Source organism: Ascaphus truei, chromosome 9 (genome assembly GCF_040206685.1).
Source record: "Ascaphus truei isolate aAscTru1 chromosome 9, aAscTru1.hap1, whole genome shotgun sequence".
In the NCBI taxonomy this organism is placed as follows: Eukaryota; Metazoa; Chordata; class Amphibia; order Anura; family Ascaphidae; genus Ascaphus; species Ascaphus truei.
The window spans coordinates 18,474,491-18,498,152 of NC_134491.1; the positions used below are offsets into that span (position 1 = coordinate 18,474,491).

General features: G+C 40.5%; 1 protein-coding gene across 2 annotated transcripts in view; it reads right to left on the bottom strand.

The window, feature by feature from the left end:
- Positions 1-23,662, bottom strand: part of ZFYVE26 (zinc finger FYVE-type containing 26) — a 77,413-nt gene that overhangs the window by 5,505 nt on the left and 48,246 nt on the right. The window contains exons 26-40 of one of the 2 annotated variants that reach the window (XM_075613521.1): positions 22,302-22,394; positions 19,443-19,609; positions 18,224-18,360; positions 17,958-17,992; positions 17,237-17,367; positions 15,329-15,549; positions 13,675-13,822; positions 11,860-12,069; positions 10,545-10,763; positions 5,317-5,514; positions 4,321-4,523; positions 3,171-3,312; positions 2,447-2,506; positions 1,037-1,219; positions 363-407 (exon numbers count right to left, since the gene is read on the bottom strand). In XM_075613521.1, coding sequence (XP_075469636.1) covers positions 363-407; positions 1,037-1,219; positions 2,447-2,506; positions 3,171-3,312; positions 4,321-4,523; positions 5,317-5,514; positions 10,545-10,763; positions 11,860-12,069; positions 13,675-13,822; positions 15,329-15,549; positions 17,237-17,367; positions 17,958-17,992; positions 18,224-18,360; positions 19,443-19,609; positions 22,302-22,394 — 2,192 coding nt within the window. The remainder of the gene's footprint in view (positions 1-362; positions 408-1,036; positions 1,220-2,446; positions 2,507-3,170; positions 3,313-4,320; positions 4,524-5,316; positions 5,515-10,544; positions 10,764-11,859; positions 12,070-13,674; positions 13,823-15,328; positions 15,550-17,236; positions 17,368-17,957; positions 17,993-18,223; positions 18,361-19,442; positions 19,610-22,301; positions 22,395-23,662) is intronic. The other variant, XM_075613522.1, reaches the window with a different exon arrangement.

Here is a 23,662-nt window from a genome sequence, read left to right on the forward strand (position 1 = left end):
GCGAGCCCTTCTAGCAGCAAAAGGTGATCAACATACAGAACTGCGAATTACTGCCTGACAATTTTATTCCTGAAAAGCTGCAACAAATAGCATGTGATGGACCAAAAACAAATATCAAATTATTTAAAAAAAAAAAAAAAAAGTTGAGTTTATATACTAATCATAAATTATGTTTTACTTAAAATATCTGATCAAGAGAAGCAACAGAATGAGTCCAAGAAGACACACAAGGGTATCCTGAAATCCTGACCTGTTGGGGGGGCCTGAGGACTGGAGTTGAGCACCCCCGCCCTGGAGCCGTTGCCTGCTGCATTTCACGGCTTGTACAGCTCAGACTGGGACAAAGACATTCGAATGCTTACCTTATTTTCATCACTTCTCATTCCTTGTATCAGCTTTTCCAGTTCCTGAAATACAAGCAGAACAGCTTACTTTAAATAATTATACTTTTCATGTGCATAAGCTATTAGAATAGCTGTTTTAACCAATCCTTACTTTTTTATATTGATATATTTTAGAGACCAACATTCAGGTGCTACACAGGTGATTAGTATTATAGTACAAAGCGTTCAAAACCTCATAAATGTATCTGGTGTACAATATGCAACATTTAGTTTAAAGGTACAATACTATATATTTAATATGAATGTAAAATACTCAATATGTAAAACACTGAGTGAATAAAAGTTCAGAGATCTAGAGAGACATTGTTATGACAGCAAATGCAATAAATATCTAATGATAAAAGCAGTTACAATGTACGCAGCAGGAAGAATTTTGCAGGCACAACTCCAGTCCTCAAGGGCACCCAGCAGGTCAGGTTTTAAGGATATCCCTGCTTCAGCACAGGTGGCTCAATGAGTGGCTCAGTCGTTAACTGAGCCACCTGTCCTGAAGCAGGGATATCCTTAAAACCTGACCTGTTGGTGGCCCTTTAGGACTGGAGTTGGCCACCCCTGTTCTGACAAAATCAGTTTAGAAATGGATCTATTTGTAACCGCTATGCACAGAGCGACCTGCAGACAGCATTACTTACCTCTGAGGCCATGTCTGAAATTTCTTCAACGCATTTTAGCAGAATCTCATCGCAGTCGTTTTCAGCAGCAATGCCAGACTCGCTGACACACTTCACAAGCTGCCGGATCTCAGAGTAATGCTGCTCTTTCACCAGCTGCTTGCACACTTTGCTATACACCGTGGCAGCATCCAGCTGGAAGTCCTACAGATCAATGAACGGAAACAAAACATCGAATCGTTTTAGGAATGTAAACTCCTTTTGCGTAGGATAGCCCAAAATACAGACCTACTAATGAATGGACACTATGGGGCTATTTCTCAACCTAAAACCAACACACCAGCAGCAGATCAATAAAACATTTTAAATCTTTTGTTTTTTTAAACAAAAGATTGAATGAAAAACTACCCCCCCCCCCCCACCTTTTTTTTTCTTTTCTTATTTGTATATGTAAAGCATGTGACAATGTATAATTCTACAATCTTACCTAAGCTGGCAATTGTTTGGTGCTCCTGTTATAAATATCTAAACATTCTTATGGTGTACCTAACATAATGCTTCAGTCAGTGTAAGGCTTCGTCCATACAGGGGCAGACCGCGCGATCAGCCTAAAGGCAGTGATCGCCTCTATACAGTGTGTGTGCGGAAGCGGGCGCGCGATGTGTGTTAAATCAGTCAAAACTCAAAAAAATCAAGTCATTCGCCCAATGACGGTGAACCAGCCCCTGTGACGTCGCGCCCACGGCACGCGTACTAAGGCCAGGGAAAGCACCCCGCTTTCCCTCAGCCTCCGCACGGCTGCAGTGTCTATGGACGCAGCCTAACTCAGCAGCTAAAACATATCCTTATATTACTAAGGTAATATCTATTGTTACAGTTTACAGCTAAAACTGCTGGGAACATTGGCACCAAATTATCACAAACAGGAAAGTGTTACAAATATCTTGCACTGCTGGGGAGGTGTGCTAAAGCCTGCTATAGAAATCACAGGGTGCTTTAAAACGAAGTAAAAATGGCATTAAGAGTTGAATTAGCCCTTAAGGATTGGTCGGCTTTGTGATCATGGCGTGATGTCGCATGACCCCCGCACACCGGAAAGCAAGGTGGGGGGGGGGAGAGAGATCAGGCAGGGGGGGGCGCAGTGCAAAATAGTTTGTGCACCCCTGTCCTAGGTGAAAGGTATCATAAGAAGATTAGCATTAAGCAAGAGAATGAACTCAATGGTGTTTTTTCTCAACTTCAAATACTATTTTCCTGGAGTCCGTGTATCGGTCTCCTTTTAGCTAATAAATGTGATGTTTGTACCAGTTTTGCAGACAGAAGACTAATACTTAGTACTCCTTAGGTTGTATCCTGATTTCCTCATGAAAGAAGAAATACTCCTGCATAGAATACATGCAGAATGTGTTGTGTTCTGATGAGGACTGTTACCTGGATGACCCGAAAAGCAATTCCAAAACCTTCTTCAACGTTCTTCCCTCCTAAAATGACCTAAAAAAAACACAGCCTCTGTGAAAAACTGCAAGTAGACTGTGCACAGCACAACTGCTATCAGATTAGACGACAACAGATGTTCCATGCGGTGACCCAGTTTATTAACTGCATAGGGGAGGTGGAGAGGCTATGTCTGTGCAAGCTCTTGTTGAACACACAGTGACATCAGACAGAAGGGAGTAGCCAGAGGAAATTAAACCTCTCCCAGATTTCAAGCTCACTGTGTCTGTATACTAACAATCATTTTAAAATACTCATTGTTAATGGCAAAAAATACAGAGTCAGGGCACTTGGGCCACAATAACTTAAAAGGAAGAATACAGGTTTAATGTTACTATAATTTCAACCACTACAGAGGAAACAGGACCTGGGCGTCATTAGACTAGCATTATAACAAAGCAATGAGGGGAAGGCCATCAGAATGCTGGGTTGTGTAAGGCAGGGGGGCTCAACTCTAGTCCTCAAGAACCCCCAACAGGTCAGGTTTTCAGCATATCCCAGCTTCAGTACAGGTTGCTTAATCACAGGCTCAGTCGAAGACAGAGTCTCTGAGCCACCTGTGCTGAAGCTGGCATATCCTGGAAACCTGACCTGTAGGGGGCTTGAGGACGGGAGTTGAGCCCCCCTGGTATAAGGAAAGGTATTAGTCAGGACAATGTACCTTGCCGGCTACATCTATCTTCATAGCTCTCAGTCCAAAAAGCGTGGGAGGTGGTGCATCACAGACCTGGGATGTCCCCGAACTCTCACATCGCTGCAGGAACTTTGTAACCTCCATCTGTAGCTCCACCGTGTTGATGTGTCTGCATTTTAAAGCAAGAATAGTTATTAACTTCCTTAATGTCTTCCCATTCTCCACAGTGCCTAAATGTGTTCTACTTTGTGACATTTTATTGGAGCAGCATAACAGCTCTTCTACAATCACAAATACATGTAAGTAACAGCCGACTGCTGTCCCAACACATTGTGTTACATCACTATATCACAGATTAGGGTTGCCAGGTGGCTTCTCCAAAAATACTGGATACAATAGTGAAAGGTGCGACGCGCTCAACCCCCCCCCCCTCTCTCTCACCCCCATGCTGTTTCCTCCTCTCCTTGGCCCCACCCCCAGACTCCTGACATCCCCTCCTGATTGGCTGCATTACTAAGCAGCAGCCAAACAGGATGGAGTAAGCTGCCCAGCCCCCTAGCAACAGCCCTGCCCTCTCCCTGCTCGGGGTAATCCCACTGCCCCCCCGAATTTGTTAGGTCACTATGTCCAGTATAACCTCATTTTTTTACTGGACACAGTATCCAAATACAGGACTGTCCGGTTCAATACTGGACACCTGGCTACCCTATCATATATGTATAACAGGGGTAGCCAACTTCAGTCCTCAAGGGCCACGAACAGCCAGGTATTACCGCTATCCCTGCTTCAGGACTGGAGTTGGCCACTCCTGATTTAGAAACCTACAGAAGTGCATACGTAAAAGCCATTGATTGCTCTGGGGAAGGAAGTCATGAGAAACCACTGGGGGGGGGGGGGTTATTCATTACTATTACCCCTCCCTTCCCCTTAATTACTGGTCGTGTCCACCCGGCTTTCTCCAGTAGCAGGAAAAGTTAGTCTGGCTACATCTATACATACAGCTGCCAAACGGATCGGGGAAATCCAGATTGTCCAACGGGCACTATTAGGAATTACAGCATTTATTCGATCAATGAATTTGGGAAGGGAAGAAATGTGAACACTTCCATGGCAACACAAACGCTATCAAACTTAATTGCTCAGTGCGGAGAGCTTAGATTTTTTTGGACCATCATACCTGGAGATATCGGAGGCAGACATTTTTTTCCTAAACGTGTCGAAAGATTTTTTTCTTCCGCTGCTCCTGGACACTTCTTGCAAGTAAATCTTGAGATGGTCCTTTGACTTGGTCAGCCATTTCTGATTTCTCCCCAGCTCCCGGTAGCTCGTGGCTTTGTGAGAGAAGAATCGTATGCACGTCATGGCGGCACGCACGTGGTCCTGCAAGATGGAGTTACAGGTCAGCAGAGGGAGGAGGAGGATGGGTCCCAAGAAGTGCACTGATAAACAATGCTATGGGTGGCGGGGCATGGATACAGACTGGAGAGGACAGGGAAGGAAGAGAACAATTAAAAGCAGGAAGAAGCTACCAAGCGTGGAAATACACAGGGCCCTTAAACACTGGTCCTTGAAAGGATTGCGCCCCTTAAGTATGCACATGTTTTAAGGCCCTAGGTTTTGATATTCAAGACACGCATACAGCAAAAACTGACCTGGAATCCAATATGTTTCAATGGTGGTTTTTAAAGAAACCATCAACCTACAATCATGTAGTATTGATTCAGATTCAAACTGCAGGATTTTGTCTAGTGTCTTTAGCAGACGCAAAAGCTTGTGTGCTGCAGTGAAAATGTGCTTTCTTCAGTTATGCAATATCACGGATCAAACACAAAGGTCTGCTTCCAAAACGTTGCACAAGATGACAATGTTCGAACTGACATACTGATACCATGTTATATTGAATTACAATAAATATTTTTCTATATTCCTTTATCCTACTGGTTGAGAAAAGTCACATTTATTCCCATTATATATTATAATTTAGGAAGATGGAAAGCAATTAAACAAAGTAGCAAGATGAACAGACGTTTAGACATATAACAGGATGTTTCTCTATGGTTCCATAGAAGTTACAATCACCTGTAATGAATCTCATGGACATTGAGAAAAAGATGTAAAGACATGGTAAAATCAAAGTAAAAATGCAGGTAAAGAAGGCAGACTGTTAGCATACCTTCATAAACTGCTGTAATTCATACAGGATGTTATAGAAGTTCTTTTGTTGGAGGTGTTTGCAGGCTGCGATGAGATAGGAGCTCCAGCTCTGTAGACTGGGATCAATGGATTCCAACAGGTTTTCCAACATATGCAACTTGCCAAATTCATAACTTGGCACAAAAATGCCTTCGATAAAAATATCCCCTGGACTTTCCTAAGAAATAGTTTACATTGAACATACTTTGCAAAAAGGCAACTCTGATAACAAGAAAATGCATACAAATCTGTTAATCTTATGTCACGATATCACACATTTATGATCATCTTTTCATATAGCACTGAGTGCAAAAATCGAGACTACCTGAAATATTTATATGTAGATGAAATCTGGAAAAAAAGCATAAATCTGACAGTTCTAAAGGACTTGTAGGAAATACACTACTCGTTTAATCTGTTTGTATGCTATAAAAAGTTCACTGTTGCTACTTTCAAGGGTCTTTGCATTAATCTAAATGCAAAATTCACGCTTATTCCTTTTCCTGCCTAAAACTTACTAGGTTATTTAAATCTACACATCACATAGAATTTTCCAAAACTTAAGTAAAGATTTACTTATTATCGTATTTATTAAGATGGTCCACAAAAAAAAATAAAGCTTCAAACTCCAATGCCGAGTCCTATTTCTATAGGATAAAGATTGGTGTGGAGATCAAAAACGATTCAGGTTCAAGTGGCAAGTCTGTAAAACATCCAAACGCCTGCTTTACAGTACCCAAATAAAACATGGCATAGAGTAAAAAAACATAGAATAGGGTTGCCAGCTGGGTCCCGGTAGTGGGACAGGTTGATCCAGTCTAGTTTACACAGGTTATGTTTCTCAATAGAACAAAGTGGATACTAATTTTAGAACATCTGAATGAACCTGTGCAATTGGCATGTATCAACATCAACTTTCAGTAAGGTTGCCACCTGTCCTTTTTCCATTTACCACACCCGTACCATTTTAAAATGTTTTGTGGAGTACATTTATGGAAAAATTCAACTCGTGTTGAAACAGGACCGTTTATGAACACAAACATTCCAGCAAAAGCTGCAGAACAAGCAACATACTGTACATGTGTTTTTTTTTTAAATAAATCAGTTCTGTACTATGAGAAAATACTTGTAGCATAAAAAAATAAATAAACCTCTGAATGACTTTTTTTAATGTATTATAATGTAACAAGCATTCTTTGTTTCTATAGCAACCATTTACAAAGTCACATTCCCTTCCTCTTCTGAAACAGGCTCTGGCACACCTTTTTTTGAGCTCTGTCCTCTGTCTACCACTGCACCAATTGTATCTAGTGACTGCCTGATCACATGATCTTCCCCACAGAACCTTGCATCTTTGGTCCTCTTCTGCTGCACTGACAGCCCCGAGCCGAATCTTCGCCGATCGATCACAGGAGAACGGATCGATCAGCAACTTAGCTAATTACTTATTGTGTGGATGGTATTGATGCACCACATATTAGAGGGATTTTTTTTTAATATAAATGGCAGCTTGGACTGCTGCTTTAAATGAATGGATTAAGTTATGGTGCAAAATGTACATCAATTACAAAAAAATTCAGGCAAAAAAATGACTTAATAGTTAATATCCCAGGTTGACTTTAAATTAGCATGTTTACAGCATTATCATTTCAGTACTTATTATAATAATAATAGTTTTTCTTGTATAGCACTGAGTGTACGCAGCACTGTACATATAATTTTCCCCATAGATCTTACAATCTTTGGTTTTCGTGCCTGAGGCACAAGGAGATACGGTGACTTTTCCAAGGTCACAAAGAGCCGACACCAGGACTTGAACCAGTTTCCCCTGATTCACAATCAGTGCCATTGTTATCACAGTCTGTGTCTTGACTTACTGAGCCGCATTAACAGATAATGAACTAAATAGAATAGAGGAGGATACAAGGGTTATGGAGGTGGAATGGGGGCAAGTGTGAGTTTGACAAGCAGTGAGACGCCCATAGTAAATACAGAGAATACTAGAAAACTTCTAAAGACTAAACCAAATAGGCGCAGAAAGGATGGAGCAGATAAGATAATAGTACTGTACAGGCTGAAAAAAAAACTTAAATGCATGCTTGCTAATGCAAGAAGCCTGACAGATAAAATGGGGGAGCTTGAATTAATAGCTGCAAGGAAGCAGTATGATATCATAGGCATTACTGAAGCATGGTGGGACCTCATGACTGGACAGTTAATTTAGAGGGTTATTCCCTTTTTCGGAACGATCGAACAAATAGAAGGGGAGGTGGAGTCTGTTTATATGTTAAACCGGATCTAAAACCTATAATAAGGGATGTTTATAAAGGGAATGATGAAAATCTAGAGACTTTGTGAATAGAAATTAGCAGTGGAGGTAAAAGTATAAAGAAAATTTTTGTAAGGATATGCTATAAACCACCAAATATCGGTGAGATTGAGGAAGCTAAAATACTTTTGCAATTGGAGAAGGCATCAAAACTGGGTCATGTTTGCATAATGGGGGATTTTAATTATCCAGACAGACTGGGGAAATGAGATTAGCGTTACAACAAAAGGAAACAGGTTTTTTGGGGTGCTTAAAGACAATTATATGACCCAAATTATTGAGGAACTAACCAGGAGAGGGGCCATACTGGATTTTGTAATATCAAACTATAATCGCAAATATTCAAGTCCTGGAACATTTGGTAACAGTGATTATAACATGGTCTCATTTGAAATAAATGATCAAAAAAACAGATTACTTGGGTTCAACAAAGACCTTAAACTTTAGAAAGGCAGGTCTAATCTACAAATAATACACTGGGATAATGTTTTTGCATGGACAAATGGAGAAGATAAATGGGCAGTCTTTAAATCATTGTTAGAAAAGCACACTCAACAGTGTATACCCTTGGGTAATAAGTATAAAAGAAATAAGTCAAAACAAATGTGGCTAAATAAACAGGTAGGGGAGGAAATGGACAAGAAGAGGAAGGCGTTTAGATTCTTTAAGTCAGAAGGGACAGAGACATCGTATCAGAATTATAAGGAATGGAACAAAAATTGCAAAAGGGCAATCAAATTAGCAAAAATGGATAATGAAAAAAGCATTGCAATAGAAAGTAAGATTAACCCTAAAAAGTTCTTTAAGTACCTTAATAACAAAAAAATGAGAAAAGAAACCCTTTCAGTGTGAGATGGGCAGGCAGATTATTTGAGATAAGGAAAGAGCAGAGGCATTAAACAAATTCTTTGCCTCTGTGTTTACCAGGGAAGAATCAATTTCAATAGTAGTGCCGCAGGAGGAAGCCACAACCTCCATATTAATGAACAATTGGTTAACCGAGAAAAAAGTTCATAAGCAGTTTGAAAAAATTAAAGTAAATAAGGCACTTGGCCCGATGGCATACAATCCAAGGGTTCTCAAGGAGTTAAGTTCAGTGATAACCTAACCATTACATTTAATATTCAAGGACTCCATTCCCACAGGCTCAGTACCACAAGATTGGTGTAAAGCAGATGTGGTGCCTATATTTAAAAAGGGAGCTAGATCACAACCGGGGAATTACAGACCTGTAAACCTGACTTCAATAGTGGGGAAACTACTTGAAGGTTTAATACGGGATAATATTCAGGAATACCTAATGGAAAACAAAATTATTAGTAATAGTCAGCATGGATTTATGAAGGATAGATCATGCCAAACTAACCTTATTTGTTTCTTTGAGGAGGTAAGTAGGAATTTAGACCAGGGTAATGCAGTTGATGTGGTCTACTTAGATTTTGCAAAGGCTTTTAATACGGTTCGACACAAGAGGTCGGTGTACAAAATAAAGAAAATTGGACTCAGTAATAATATATGCACCTGGATTGAAAACTGGTTGAAGGATAGACAACAGAGGGTTGTCATAAATTGAACTTTTTCAGTTTGGGCTAAAGTCGTGAGTGGAGTACCTCAGGGATCGGTACTAGGACCCCTGCTTTTTAACTTGTTTATTAATGACCTTGAGGTTGGCATCGAGAGCAAAGTCTCCATCTTTGCTGATGATACTAAATTGTGGAAGGCAGTAGAATCAGAGCAGGATGTAATTTCTTTTCAGAAGGACTTGGAGAGACTGGAAACATGGACAGGCAAATGGCAGATGAGGTTTAATGCAGATAAATGTAATTTTGGGAAGGATGAATATAAGGCGCCATATAAGGCGACTTAAATGGGGATAAATTGGGGGAATCCTTGATGGAGAAGGATTTAGGAGTGCTTGTAGACTGCAGGCTTAGCAATAGTGCTTAAAGTCATGCAGTAGCTGCAAAGGCAAATAAGATCTTATCTTGCATTAAACGGGCAATGGATGGAAGAGAAGTAAACATAATTATGCCCCTTTAAAAAGCATTAGTAAGACCACAACTTGAATATGGAGTACAATTTTGGGCACCAATCCTAAGAAAAGACATTATGGAACTAGAGAGAGTGCAGAGAAGAGCCACCAAATTAATAAAGGGGATGGACATTCTTACTTATGAGGAGAGGCAAGCTAAATTAGATTTATTTACATTAGAAAAGAGGCATCTAAGAGGGGATATGATAACTATATACAAATATATTCGGGGACAATACAAGGAGCTTTCAAAAAGAACTATTCATCCCACGGGCAGTACAAAGGACTCAAGGCCATCCCTTAAGGTTGGAGGAAAGGAGATTTCGCCAGCAACAAAGGAAAGGGTTCTTTACAGTAAGGGCAGTTAAAATGTGGAATTCATTACCCATGGAGACTGTGATGGCAGATACAGTAGATTTGTTCAAAAAAAGGTTGGGACATATTTTCAGGAAAAAACACAGGTATACAGGGATATACCAAATAAGTATACTTGGGAAGAATATTGATCCAGGGAGTAACCCGATTGCCAATTCTTGGAGTCAGGAAGGAATTTATTTTTCCCCTTATGAGATATCATTGGATGATAAGACACTGGGGTTTTTGTTTGCCTTCCTCTGGATCAATAACTAAGTATACTGTAGATATAGGATAAAGTACCTGTTGTCTAAATTAAGCATAGGTTGCACTTGATGGACGTACGCCTTTTTTCAACCTCATCTACTATGTAACTATGTGTGTGCGTTTATTCGTTTGTTTGCAAATCTGCAAACGTTGCACATGCTAAATATGACACTGAAGAGAGACCAGGCAGGCTGCAAATACAGGCAGACATTTCCGCAACACTCACCTTATTCAACAAATGCAGCAAAGCTTCCCGCATGCAGTCGTGCCGCATATAAAAATGTATAAGCCCCAGGTTTGTGCCGTAGGTGTGCAGGTAAAACAGACACTCCTGATAATACGTATTATTTTGGATCTTTCCCTCGGGCGTCATGTCAAACCACAAGCTGTGGGTTTTTAAGGAAGCTTCCAGTTCTTTTAATGTGGCAAAATAGTCATCATCTTTCTGTCAAAGAAAAGAAAGTAAGGGGTCATAAAGGTCTATGGACATCTGATTAGATGAGCTAATGGTGAAGTCCCGGTTGGAAACATAAGAGCAACGGTGAAAAAACCCCAGCCATGTACCATCTTCCCTTGTGTTTTTTTTACGTTTCATAATAATAATAATAAAAAAAAAAACAAAAAAAACATTTCTCTTTAAAAAAATAAAATATTCCCCGCCACCCTAGGTGGGAAGTACAGGGTCTCTGGAGCTGAACCACTTTACATTTTTGCTTCAGAGATGGGCAACTCTAGTCCTCAAGTGCCACCAACAGGTAATTTTTTAAGGATATTCCTGCTTCAGCACAGGTGACAAAATCTGTGCTGAAGCAGGCATATCATGAAAACCTCACCTGTTGGTAGTTCGAGGACTGAAGTTTTGCCACCCTGGTCTATACAAGCTGATATGGATACGTTATTATTCTTGCCTGCTTGACTTAAACAATACATTTTGGTTTCTAAAGTTCACCTTTCACTTAACGCTTAATCTCGATAGTGACCTGCGCCTTTCTTTTATATGATGTAGCACGCCACGGAAACCAGTCTCTACGCTTTGTATTTTTAGAGCAAAAACGGCTTCCTAACAATTTAACGCATAAAATGAAAAAATTGTGCTGGCATATAAAAAAAAGTGAAATAAAAACAGGGTGCTAACTAATGTTTACCGCTTTCTTGTCTTCTTTCATTTTTAGGACAAAATACATTAACATCTTAATTAAATTTTACACAAACGCTATAATAAGGGGTCTTAAATTACAGATGAGCTCCGGGATGATACGATCAAAAATGGGCTAATGTCAAGAGGGTGAACCCAGTTCCATACCCAGGTCTCCTGTGACCTTGGGGGTGTCCCTTTCTCTCCCTAAACTTCAGGTAACAAAAATTAGATTGTCAGCTCTGCGGGGCAGGGACCTGTGCCTGTAAAATGTTTTGCACTCCGTCAGCAATAAAAAAAGATTTGTTTAATATATCATTATAATAGGCGAGGTATGTTAACCCATAGCTGCTGCATTGTCTCAGAATGGTTTGTAAGAGACACGTACAAGTCACTGCCTGCTTACCACAAGAAGAATGGGTTTCACTGCAGACTCCAAGTGATGAATCACATCTTCCAGCAGCTTCGATCCTACATTTTTCTGGTTCAAATCCAAGGGGGCTTTCAGACACCTTCTGAATTTCTCTCTGGCTCCAGGTAGATTCTCCGCTTTGAGGCAGGCCATGCCCCACGCGTGCCAAACGCCAGCAGGGTCGACACCTGTTTTTGTAGACACCTAAATCGCAACAGATGAGGGTCGGCCAATTAAATTAAAAAATCGCCATGTTAAAGTAGCAAACAAAAACCAAGAATGTTTTTTTCTTTACCTTATAGAAATCAGCGGGGTCCCCCCTCTGCTAAACAGCGGCACTTAAAGCCCCGGGGGACCCCTCAATTGCAGAGATATTTTTTTTTTTTTTTTGCCAATACTTGCAAGGAAAAAGAAAGATGGCAGTTGGGTCACCCAATCAGAAGCTGCAATGTCATTTCACAGTGATGTCACAGCTTTCTAGAATGAACATATATATCTCAGGAACCAGGGAGTCCTGGTAGCTTGCAGTGGCACGGTTTAGCGTGGGTGGAGGTGGGGGTAAGGGGGTGATCCCTTGTTTCATAACAAAGTGCAAAATAAAAATAAGAGGAGCACGTATTGCGGCTTTAAAATAGATCAATGGCGATAAATATCTCTTCAGTTACTAATAACTGTTTTAATGAACTTAGAACGGTTTTCATAATAAATGTTAAAAATAAAATTGGAAAAGGAATTACACATGAAACGTATTTTTCAATGAATAACATAAATAAATATCGTAATTTCGGCAGACACGCGTGGGGAGACCTTGCCCCCGGGAGGCGCTGCGATCCTGTTTACATTGGCAGCTCTGCCGAATTTGAAACTACCGCGCCGGCTTAAACTGCATTTCACTAGTTGTTTCTAATACGCCAATGACATCCGCGTGATAATAATTAAAGACCCGTCTATGTACTGCACTGTGTATACTGTCAATACTGTAATAATAAATAAAAAATACTAAGGTATAAAACTCAGGTAAGGAGATTTAAAGAAAGCCACACACAATAGTGAATATATTGAGGATTTGGTGCTTAAAGCAGCAAAACATGTGAAATCTTATGGGTTTGTTTTTTTTAATCAGTTCTGTTGTATTAGATAATTGTGACTGTTTTTTTTAAAATTAATTTTGAATGCATTTTAATATACTGAGCATCCTGTGATTTCTATAGCAGGTTTAGCCCACCTCCCGAGCAGTGCAAGATCTTTACAACACTTTCCTGTTTGAAAATCATTTGTTGCCAATATTCCCAGCAGTTTGAGCTGCAAACTATAACAATAGAGAATGTTACCTTAGTAATATAAGGTTACACTGTAGCGGCTTTGTTACACTGACTGAAGCAGCCATTATGTGAGGCACAGGATTTTGACAGATTTAGAACAGGAGCGCCAAACGATTAACAGCATAGGTAAGAATGTAGAATTACACATGGTCACATGCTTTACATATAAAGAAAAAAAGTTGGAAAGTACCATTGCTTAACACACCACCTTTGTTTGCAGAGTATTCATAATCACTATTTAGCAGATAAGAACAGTGCATAGTCCAGTGAAATAAATGGATTGTAACAAATACACGTAAAGATTTCAGGTCTCTGGTCTATGTATCAAAGAGATCACAATCTGCAAGAGATCCTCACTTCTGCAGGGAAATACGAATATTACAATTCATCACCATCATTAACTGCAAGATGAAGAGGTCAGTGAGCAGTGTAAGTCTCTTCCACTGCACACATGTAATATGCATTATGTATGGAAATTACACCGTACCTCAATTGCTAAATTGTAGTACTCTGCTTCCAGAAGGCGATTTCTTAACCTTATTACAGCTGCCGGCCTCACAATCTCATCGAGCGAGGGTATGTGCTGGTAAGAAGAAGCAACTAAAATCTTCAGCAAATCTACTTTGCTACTGTAGCTGTGGGGAAAAAAAAAAAAAAAAAACAAGGATGTTTTCATAACAATATGCAGAGTCCCGGGGAAGTCAGGGGGACAGTGCCGGGCCGACGATCTCAGGATCCTAATCAGCCGAGGGGCGCCCAGCTGGCGGAACCCAGAAATAGGGTCTAACCGGAAGTCCCTTTAACCACATCTCTCCTGCCTCCCCCCTCCCAACCTGGAGCCCAGGTGCAGACCTCTGTTCTGAGCCCCAGGAGTAGAATGAGGCAGCAATGAATCAGAAATAAGATTTCTAAAACCCTAAAGGTGGGCCCCACATTTCACAAGGGGGCTGGCCATGTCTGCACACTTAGGGCATGGAGGGTCTTATTGACTAAGCAGTGTTACTCCACAAAACACCTTGATGCACAGCACAGTAAATCTATCCCCTTGTGTCCAATTCAAGTGAATAGGCTGCAAGTAGTCTTGCAGAATAACACCGCTTTTGATAAATATGCCCTCAATGTTTGATATTACATACCTACGGGTGTAATGCTTTGATACGGCAGGATTCATTATAATGGAGGTGAATGGGACTTGTATAGGAAGGTCACAGATTGCAGAGTTGTTCTATTCCTGTGCATCATTGTCATGTTTTCTGGGCTATATCCTGTCCCGTAGTTTGAGAGCAGTAGGTTTCCTGCTCTCGTGTTGGTATATACTTACCTTACCTAGTGAGCACCTCACTAAGCTGTAGCGGGGAATCCTTTTTGTATTTCTATATTCTGTCCCATAAAGAGTGCGCGCGCGCGCGCACACGCACGCACACACACACACACGCGCGCGCGCACGCACACACACACACACACACACACACACACACACACACACACACACACACACACACACACACACACACACACACACACACACACACACACACACACACACACACACACACACACACACCTTAATGCGTTATTCAACGCTCACCGCCACTGATTAACATGGGACTCGCTTTACACCAGTTTCACTATCCAACGCTACTTACGTTTCGTACCTACACGGTCCTCTCTCAAGCCGGACCCGTGTGGGTCCGAAACGTACGTTGCTTTAAGTTACATTGGTTGCCCTATGTTTCATTAAATTATCATTATCATTATCTGGAGAGTGCTGTAGACCCTTTTTTTGTTGCTGTATATCTCAGTATTTACACGTTATATTTTTGGGGTTAACAATTTATTGGCGTAATAGACAGTGGGAAGTGGCTTAGTAAGGCTGTGGGATTCCAGGATTTTAGCAGGTTGCTTTTATGGCATTTTTTTCTACTTCTAATTTGTTGATTCTTAATTAGATAATTAAATTAACTTCAGTTTAATGCTCCAGTGTGTCCAATATACTGCGTTACCTGTCTTTTTGAGGAGTAACCTGCTTTTAAAGGTGGAAGCAGCAGTTTTGCGTTATACCAATCCTTTTGTTTTGGAGTCTCTGTTAAAATATTATGAATTCTCTTTCTTGAGCATACAAACTCCATGTTGGTATTTACCTGTCACAAAGTGCGAGGTCCTGGCTTCTTCCTGCTTTGACAAACATCATCTTAGCGCTGAAGAGTAAATTGATCATGATGTCTAGGAGAAGCCGGCTGTCCATCTCGGGGTTAGTCAGGCCCATGGATAACATACAGCAGCGCTCTATCAGCTGATTCCCGCACGCAATGCTGTCAGAGTGCAAGTTAAGGATGGCCACGCATAGTGAAGCGCTTGGAGCCTGCATAGAATAAACACCATCAAATCACTTAAGAGCAAAGTCTGTAGAGAGCCTGGACGCACGCTGGTCAAGACAGGAAACCGCTTTAAGAGAATTACTTTAAACAAAAACAAAAAAAGGAACATTGGGAAAAGATATATATATTTTTTTAGATATTTATCATTCAGTTGGTGTGTATGTATAATATATATATTATAATTAAATAAAAGACCAGACATTGCCCATATGACCTAATTAAAGACCAGAATGGTCTAATTTAGTAATGTACCGAGTACCCGGCGGATTTCCAGCTACCCGGACCCGGCAACTGAGAAATGGGCCCGGCGCAATGTCAGGGTAGCTGAAAAATACATCATCACTTACCTGCTTTCAGCGACGGACTCCTGACGAAGCTGGCACGCCAGCGAAACGCGTAGAGTGAACTAGCAGCAACCCAGAATGTGCCCCCCATGCCCCAGAACCCGTGTGGATCCATTTCAAGATCGATCGCGAAACCGGAAGTGACGCGACGCGATCCCGGGAGTGGGGTAGATGGTGTATACTGCTGCTGCGCTTTGATTGTTACGTGTCTATGCACATGGTGCTAATGTAAGTGTGGATTACCACTGTTTTTATTGAATACATCAGTAGTGAACATACAATGTTGCACTAGAGTTGTTTCTGTTTTCATCGAGGGTTCGTTCCACTGATACCAGGGAGAGTATCCTAAGCAAGACCACCCTGCAAACTACAGAGTCTTCATATTGTCTTCCAATGCTGTTATTTGACTGGGAGAATGTGAGTTCTTAATCTTGATCCCCATATACATTGTTACAGGTGTTTAGGACATATTAAACTATTATTTATTTCATTCCCTTTACATGGTGAAATTCTGCGCTCCCCACAAGCTTCTTCCAATTAGATTATCAGCACCTGATAAAAAATATATGCAAAAATAAAGGGTGTTTATTGACCCATAACACAGGAGCCCGAGGTTTCCGTCCCCAACGGGACCTTCTTCAGAGCTTGGGGGTGGAAACGTTGGGCTCCTGTATTATGGGTCAATCAACACCCTTTATTTTTGCTTATATTTTGTCTGGTTCTGATAATTAGACCATTCTTTTCTTTAATTGTATATTTTTTTTCTATCTAGCACAGACACACTCTGTAGGAGTAACACGTAGCATGCAGGTATTTCCTAAATTCTATATAGATCGATCTATCTCGATCTATTTAAATCAATTCATCTAGATATATATCTAGACACACAGACACACAGACACACAGACACACAGACACACAGACACACAGACACACAGACACACAGACACACAGACACACAGACACACAGACACACAGACACACAGACACACAGACACACAGACACACCGGAAAAAAACCCTTGTGTGGGATTAAGTTGTGGAGTTGAAAGATAATGGTTTCTGCAGAAACTCTTCAGAAGCAGAAGGGTAAATGGCAACTTTGCTTGCCTAAATTGCACCCCACAATACCCTGCTAAGCGCTATGCAAGGCATTATGGGGCACGACGTCAGGGAACAGAGCAGTGATTGACAGCCGTTTCTGAGTTGGGTCTTCAGGAAACGTGGATTTTCCTACATAGCAATAATTTAAATTACTTTATGCATGTTATGTACATGCATTGTTATTATGTACATCTAAAACTTCTACAAAGAGACTCTTTACATACCTGTTCGTAATAAAACTCACTTCGCTCCATTTCATTTTCAGGTTCGTTCAGCGTTAACCTCCACTGCAGCTCTGCCGACCTGGACAACTTAAGGATGGATGCTAAATCGAGGTTTCCACCTTGTTCGTCTGCTGTAAAAACAAAGAGAGAAACATGTTTAGAACAGGCTGAAATCACTTGTTATGGACTTGTCAAACCATGACACTGACCCTCTCCATATTGTAAACGGCCCTGTCGCCTCAAGGGATGGAGCATGAGAGTAAACCGCAGAGGCTGTGGTGTGAATACTTTACTGCAGGCTCTGGGCCTTTTTAAATTGAATTACACTCAATGAGAAAAATAAAGAAAGGGCGGGGGATCTTTTTTTAAATTAACATTGAAGAGAGTGAGAATAATACTACTCCCCCCGTGTTACTCAATCCTACCCCATGTTGTCCATTCCTCCCGTGTCACACTGCCCCCTCCTTGTGTTTTTCTGCCTCAGTGAATTTCAAGGGTAATGTGTGGCCCTTTTGAAAGCCCAGGGGCCACACATACAGCCCTTGAAGTATATCATGTTGCTCACCACGGATGTAAGTAAGCAAGGACTAGGTTAGAACTCGACACAATGTATAAAATATCAGGTTCCTGATAAAAAACAATTTACAAAAATAACCCATTGTAAAGTGGCCTGGTAATTAATGTTTCTGTATAGGAACAAATAAAACATAAGAAATATTACCTTCCATATATTCTGGGTCTTCATCCATTTTGATACTGAAAAAACAAACAAAAAAAGAGTACTTTATTAACAGATAGAGAATGTTACCTTAGAAGTAATAAAAACCTAGACTCGTCACTGACTGAGCCACTGACTGAGCAAGCTGTGCTGAAGCAGGGATATTCTTAAAACCTGGCCTGTTGGTGGCCCTTGTGGACTGGAGTTGGCCACTCCTGAGCTAGTCCTTTTGTCTAACAACTGACCATAAACCAACTGTTAACACTCACTCTGTAGAAAAATAATCGTGACACTGATCACACACTCGTGCTGGGTTTTCACGACAATCTTCTACCACCATCTTCTTCATAGAGCAAGAACTACAGACCAGCCTCCCGCATCGTCTGCAGTGATGTCTACGGTTGAACTAAGAGGAAGACATCGGAAGAAAGACTTATTCATGGGCCGGAACAATAGCTCTTCATCGTTGTACATGATTGTTCCAATGTCTTTTTTTTTCTTTAAATGAACCTCTGTAATCCTGATACGGAGGGAAACTGGGCCTATTTCTGTCTGTGTCATCAATAAGGGTGACCTCATAACTTCCTGTCTGCAGAGATTTCAAAACCCAGAAGCAGCCAGTACACTGGAAGTGAATCTCCCTGTGGTTAGACAGTAGACATTGAAACAGGAAGCACTGTAACGGCTTAAAAAAAAAAAGAAAGAAAGTAACGCACTTGGTCCAGTTCAGAAGAAGTGGAGTTACTTCATACTGTATGTAACCTTTTCACCATATATTGGGAGACAACACTGCATAGCAACATTTGGCGTCTCGCTGGTCTCATCGGATCAAGTTACATTGTTTATGGTCGTGCTACCATTTTTGTGTTTTGTGCTCTGGGTACACAGTGTTTACAAAGGTCACACTGCTTTGGTAAGCATATACATTAAAGGGGGGAGGGAGGGTGGGGAGAAAAAAAGGCAAAGCTCCATCAGGTGCACGCCCCTGGAGCAATATACACTATCAGAGATGTCAACACGAGAACAAAATTGGTGAGATATTGGGGCTGAAATGGAAAAGTGCTGATTTCTATCAGTGAGACTGATGCCTATGGGATCTCTGATGCTACAAATGACTCTCAGAGAATCACTGAGGTGATTGTCTGCAAAACAGCCACACAAGCCAAGACCATGGATGCACATAGATCTTCTTGAAAAACCCTTGATTCCTATATTTCATGACGATATTCCCCACAAGCATTACAAGTAAGCCGCCCACATCCATTAAACATCACAGTCCATTGAAAAGTTCATGTGAAATAAATCCATAACAACCAATTCATGGAGGGATGGTTAGAGACACTTTACAACAGTTTCCATGGTATTCACATTTCTCAATGGCTATACAATGATGAGCTCCATTTAACTTATTTGAGTTATTTTGCCCTATAATATTTCTCTTTTAGCAGTGGATCGTAGAATGCATTGGGGAATTAGTCAGGATCTTACCATTGAGAATCTCTCGTTTTTACAGACCATGCAGATGATCTCAGTCTCATCTGGGATCCATTGGGTTTTGGCTGGAGGCTTATCCGGTGGTACAAATTCAGGAGAGGACTTGTTCCTCCTTGATCCTTTATCTTGAGGACTTGGGGGTGTTTGAAACAGAGACAGTCCTACAACATGCACAACAATGGAATAGGGATTGGCTAACTGGTGAAAAGCTACAAGAAATTCTACCTATGGTTCTAATTAAGTACTTTATCCTGCTAAAGTATCTTAAGTTTTGAGTTGCACGACCAAAGACATTGATAAACTTCCACAGGTGCCCTATCATAAGGTTGTAATACAAGAGTTAATACGGATAATAGTCTATTTAAACAGGTAATTATTCCAGCTTTTAATTGTGTATTAACCAACATTTCGGTGCACGCTAAAGGTTCATGTATACTGTTACAATGTTGGTTTATACACGTAACAAAAACGGAATAATCACGCTGTAATGCCTGCTGAAAAAAAATGTTTATGTCAAATCACTTTTGTGTATCCTATATTGTGTAGTGACCAAAAAAACCACCACAACTTTGGAACGACTGCAGAATTCTTAGCTTATTTATGTAGGATTCGGAAAATTGCCCTAAACAAAAAAACGGATATGTAATGTGAGGAATTTACTGATCTTTGTGAAGTTATGCCTCGTTTTTAAATGCCAACACTTTATTCACGAGGAACTCTGCTCTGAATGCATTAATCCTGGACAGACTGAATTGATCAGTTACATACAACCTGAATCTCTTAATACTGTACTTGTTAAACATCAGTGTACCAACATTTTGCCCTGTTTCATGAGGGAGTGATTTATGGGGTGGTTATAATGAACAAAGTAGACAAATATTATTACATACCATCATGCGATTTATCAATTGCTGCATTATGTGCTATTCTTTTCTAAAAATGTCTACTAAGAACAACAATTTTCTCTACGTCTATAACAAAAATATAGAAAACATAGCAGGTTTTATAGAATATTAAAAAGCTTCAAAATAACTAATTCTTACACCACAAAGTATCCCCAGACTTCCAATAACATTTATAGGTGCAATTCCACGTAGACGGACAAAAAAAAAACAACCTTTTGTAAACAATTTAAGAATCTAATTTGCTTCCTTGAACTAATCTACCCAAGTGAAAAGCACAGACATGGCTTCTTTTGGTTCTCTGGTAATAGCATTTCTGTGAATGGGGGAGAGTTTGACAAGTGTGTTCTTTACCCTTATCCCGCTTTGTCTATTAGAAAGCCCCAAATAATAAGGGAGGAGGAGAGAGTGGCTCTGGCTGTGCAAACTCTTGTTGAATTTAATAGGCCCATAGACTCAAAATCATGAAGGCAGGATTTTTGTCAATCTGACTACAACCCACTGATGAGACAAATCCCTTCTCTGTACCTGATATTTTATTTATTTCGTAATTTATAGCAGGGTGATCCAGGGTAGCTCTGGTCTTCCAGGAGCCTCCCCGGAAACCTGGTTTCCCAGTACTTACAGCTTCTCTAGACTATTATGTTAACCTGCCCCCACAGAGCACAATCCTCCGTTAACCATGTGTAGTTTTAGCTTGGCAGAGACACATGCTGAGCATACAGTAAGATGCACTAGAACAAATCCCTAAACACTCAAAAATCCATGCTGACAAAACAAGGTCTAAATAAAAATGGTGTGTTTGGTAAAACCCAGGTATATTATCCTCCCATACACATTACATGTGGATAACGCTTTAATTTAGGATAAAACGGGGCACAATGGAGTGCCTCAGACAACTAGTGGACAACTTCATCAACAAGAATAATAAAATTGGCAATGCATTCAAATAATGGTATGAAGACAAATGTGTTTTTATATTAAACCAGGAGCGTTGAGCGGTATCAGAACAGAAGAGGTGGTCTCGCGTCTCCCATTCACGTCATTGAGGGCAAAGTTATAACAGTGTAACTGCTGCCTTCCAAAAATCAAAGGGTTAAAGTTGATAAGTGTTTAAACCCAACATTGTTATTTTATCAAGCAATAAAAATAAATCAAATACTTCCGATTGCTAAGAATTATTTTCTTTCCCAAAAAAATCCTACTTTTTTTCTTAAAATTTAGTTTTTCCCCCCCCCCACTCGTTTGATACACAGGAACCCTGGAACTGAACTGCAGCACTCCGGAGATATTTAAAATGACCTTACATGATATGGCAATGGAGTTAGCCTCATTCTGGCAGCCAATAGAATGCTGTAACATTCATTGTAAGGTGCCATCGGAGCTTCCAATTGGGTGACCCCACAGCCCGTTTTTTTTTTTTTTTTTAAGTACTGGCAAAAGTTTAAAAAAAAAATGACAATCTTGGCAAACTGGGGGTCCTCTGAGTGATGCGGTTCAGCCCCGGGGGCACCTCTTTAATCCCAGGTTTTTATTATACAGTGATGTTTTATTTAGCATTCTCTTCTTTTAGGAGAGCGCAAAATTGTTACTACTTTGGTTTATACTAGTATCCCATCTGATTACCAATTGCTGCTGTACAGCAATAAAGGTTACTCAATTGAAATGTGTGCCATCGAAGAAAAACTTGTCAAACATTTTAAACATCCGAACTGCCATCCTCCTTTTGTAGTATGAAACATGATAGAGGTCTTATAATCAAAATGGATTCACCAAAAATATGTTTCTCGCACACAAATGATATTTATATATGTATACAAAGTGCAATTTTAAATCACAAGAGCGATTTTCGAATTGCATAAAAAAAAAAAAAAAAAAAAGAAGAAGAATGAAAACCAGTAAATAAAGGTTGGTTATCCCAAATGAAGTCCCAAAGATCTTACTTCCTTACCAGCAAAAGAGAGAGGAGATTGTTCTGCTGGTGAGGATTCGGTCTCTGGTTCTACTGTCTGACTGAGGCTGTCTGAGATTCGAGTCACCGAATCTAAGGAAATAGCAGGTAACGGATGAACCCATGTTAGTTTATTCTGCTAGAAATGTTAGAAAGGGGAAGCAGCAGTAGCATATAAATTAGTAAACAGAGAAGCATGAAGAATAGTTGCAAAATGCTGAAAGAAGTAGGGACTTGGGGGTAGATCAGGGGCGACCATCTCCAGCCCTCAAGGGCCACCAACAGGTCAAGTTTCCAGGATATCCCTGATCCAGCACAGGTGGTTCAATCAGTGGCTGCACCACTGCACCACCTGTGCTGAAGCAGGGATATTCTGAAAAACTGACCTGTTCGTGGCCCTCGAGGACTGGAGTCGCCAACTCCTGGGGTAGATCCGCAGCCGTCCATTAATCTGGGCTACTAACGTGAGATTACCTAAATAGGTAACGTCCGTTGGTTTCCCTGGGTTTAATGGGTATACACAAAGCTAAATACATGCAAAAACAACGGTCGTTTGTTGTCTCATTAGCACAGGCTTAACGCCAGGTCAAGTTAGCACCGCCTTTGAATAACTTCTGATAACTTAACGTTAAGCCTGTTTTACCCGAAGGAGACGTTACTTCTATCAGGTCCCTCAATAAGTGTTTAATTAGAGGAGGGAAAAAGGCAGGAGAGGAAAAGAACCAGGTAAATAAGTCTTACACTTATCCAGACCCTGTAACAGACCTATATAGGCTCTGGGTGTGAGTAATGCCACCTTTTGTATAACAGAAAAGGTGCTTGATAGCGCTCTAACAAACCCAATAATGTGCATATAAATTATATGTGAAAAATAAAATAATAAGTGCCCAAATGAATAGGTGCCAAAATATAATGACAAAATAAGTGACAGTATACAGTGAACTAAAGTGCTTCAATATAAGAGGCTTAACAGACACACTCAACCCTTGGTATGAGACTGTTTCAAAAGTCTTGCATGTTGAATTCTTCCAAAAGAACCAGAGGATCGCAGCTTGGTGCCATGTAAAAATAAAAAGACATAAAATAGTATAGAAATGTCATAAAGTGAATGTAGTAATAATATGAAAGGCTCACGAATGGCTACTCACATACAAGCAGCAAAAAGGAGCAGTCATCCACCTTAAAGGGGTGGAAGTTCCCTATGCTGTGTAGAGCAACTATCAGCAACCGATCTCCAAGAAAGAGAGAGACCATATAGTGTAGACCGCAAAAATATATTCTTATAGCATGATACAAATGCAGGCTTACACTTAGGATGATAAAAAACAGCGTGATCAGCAGCAGACGGCAGGTATACAGTG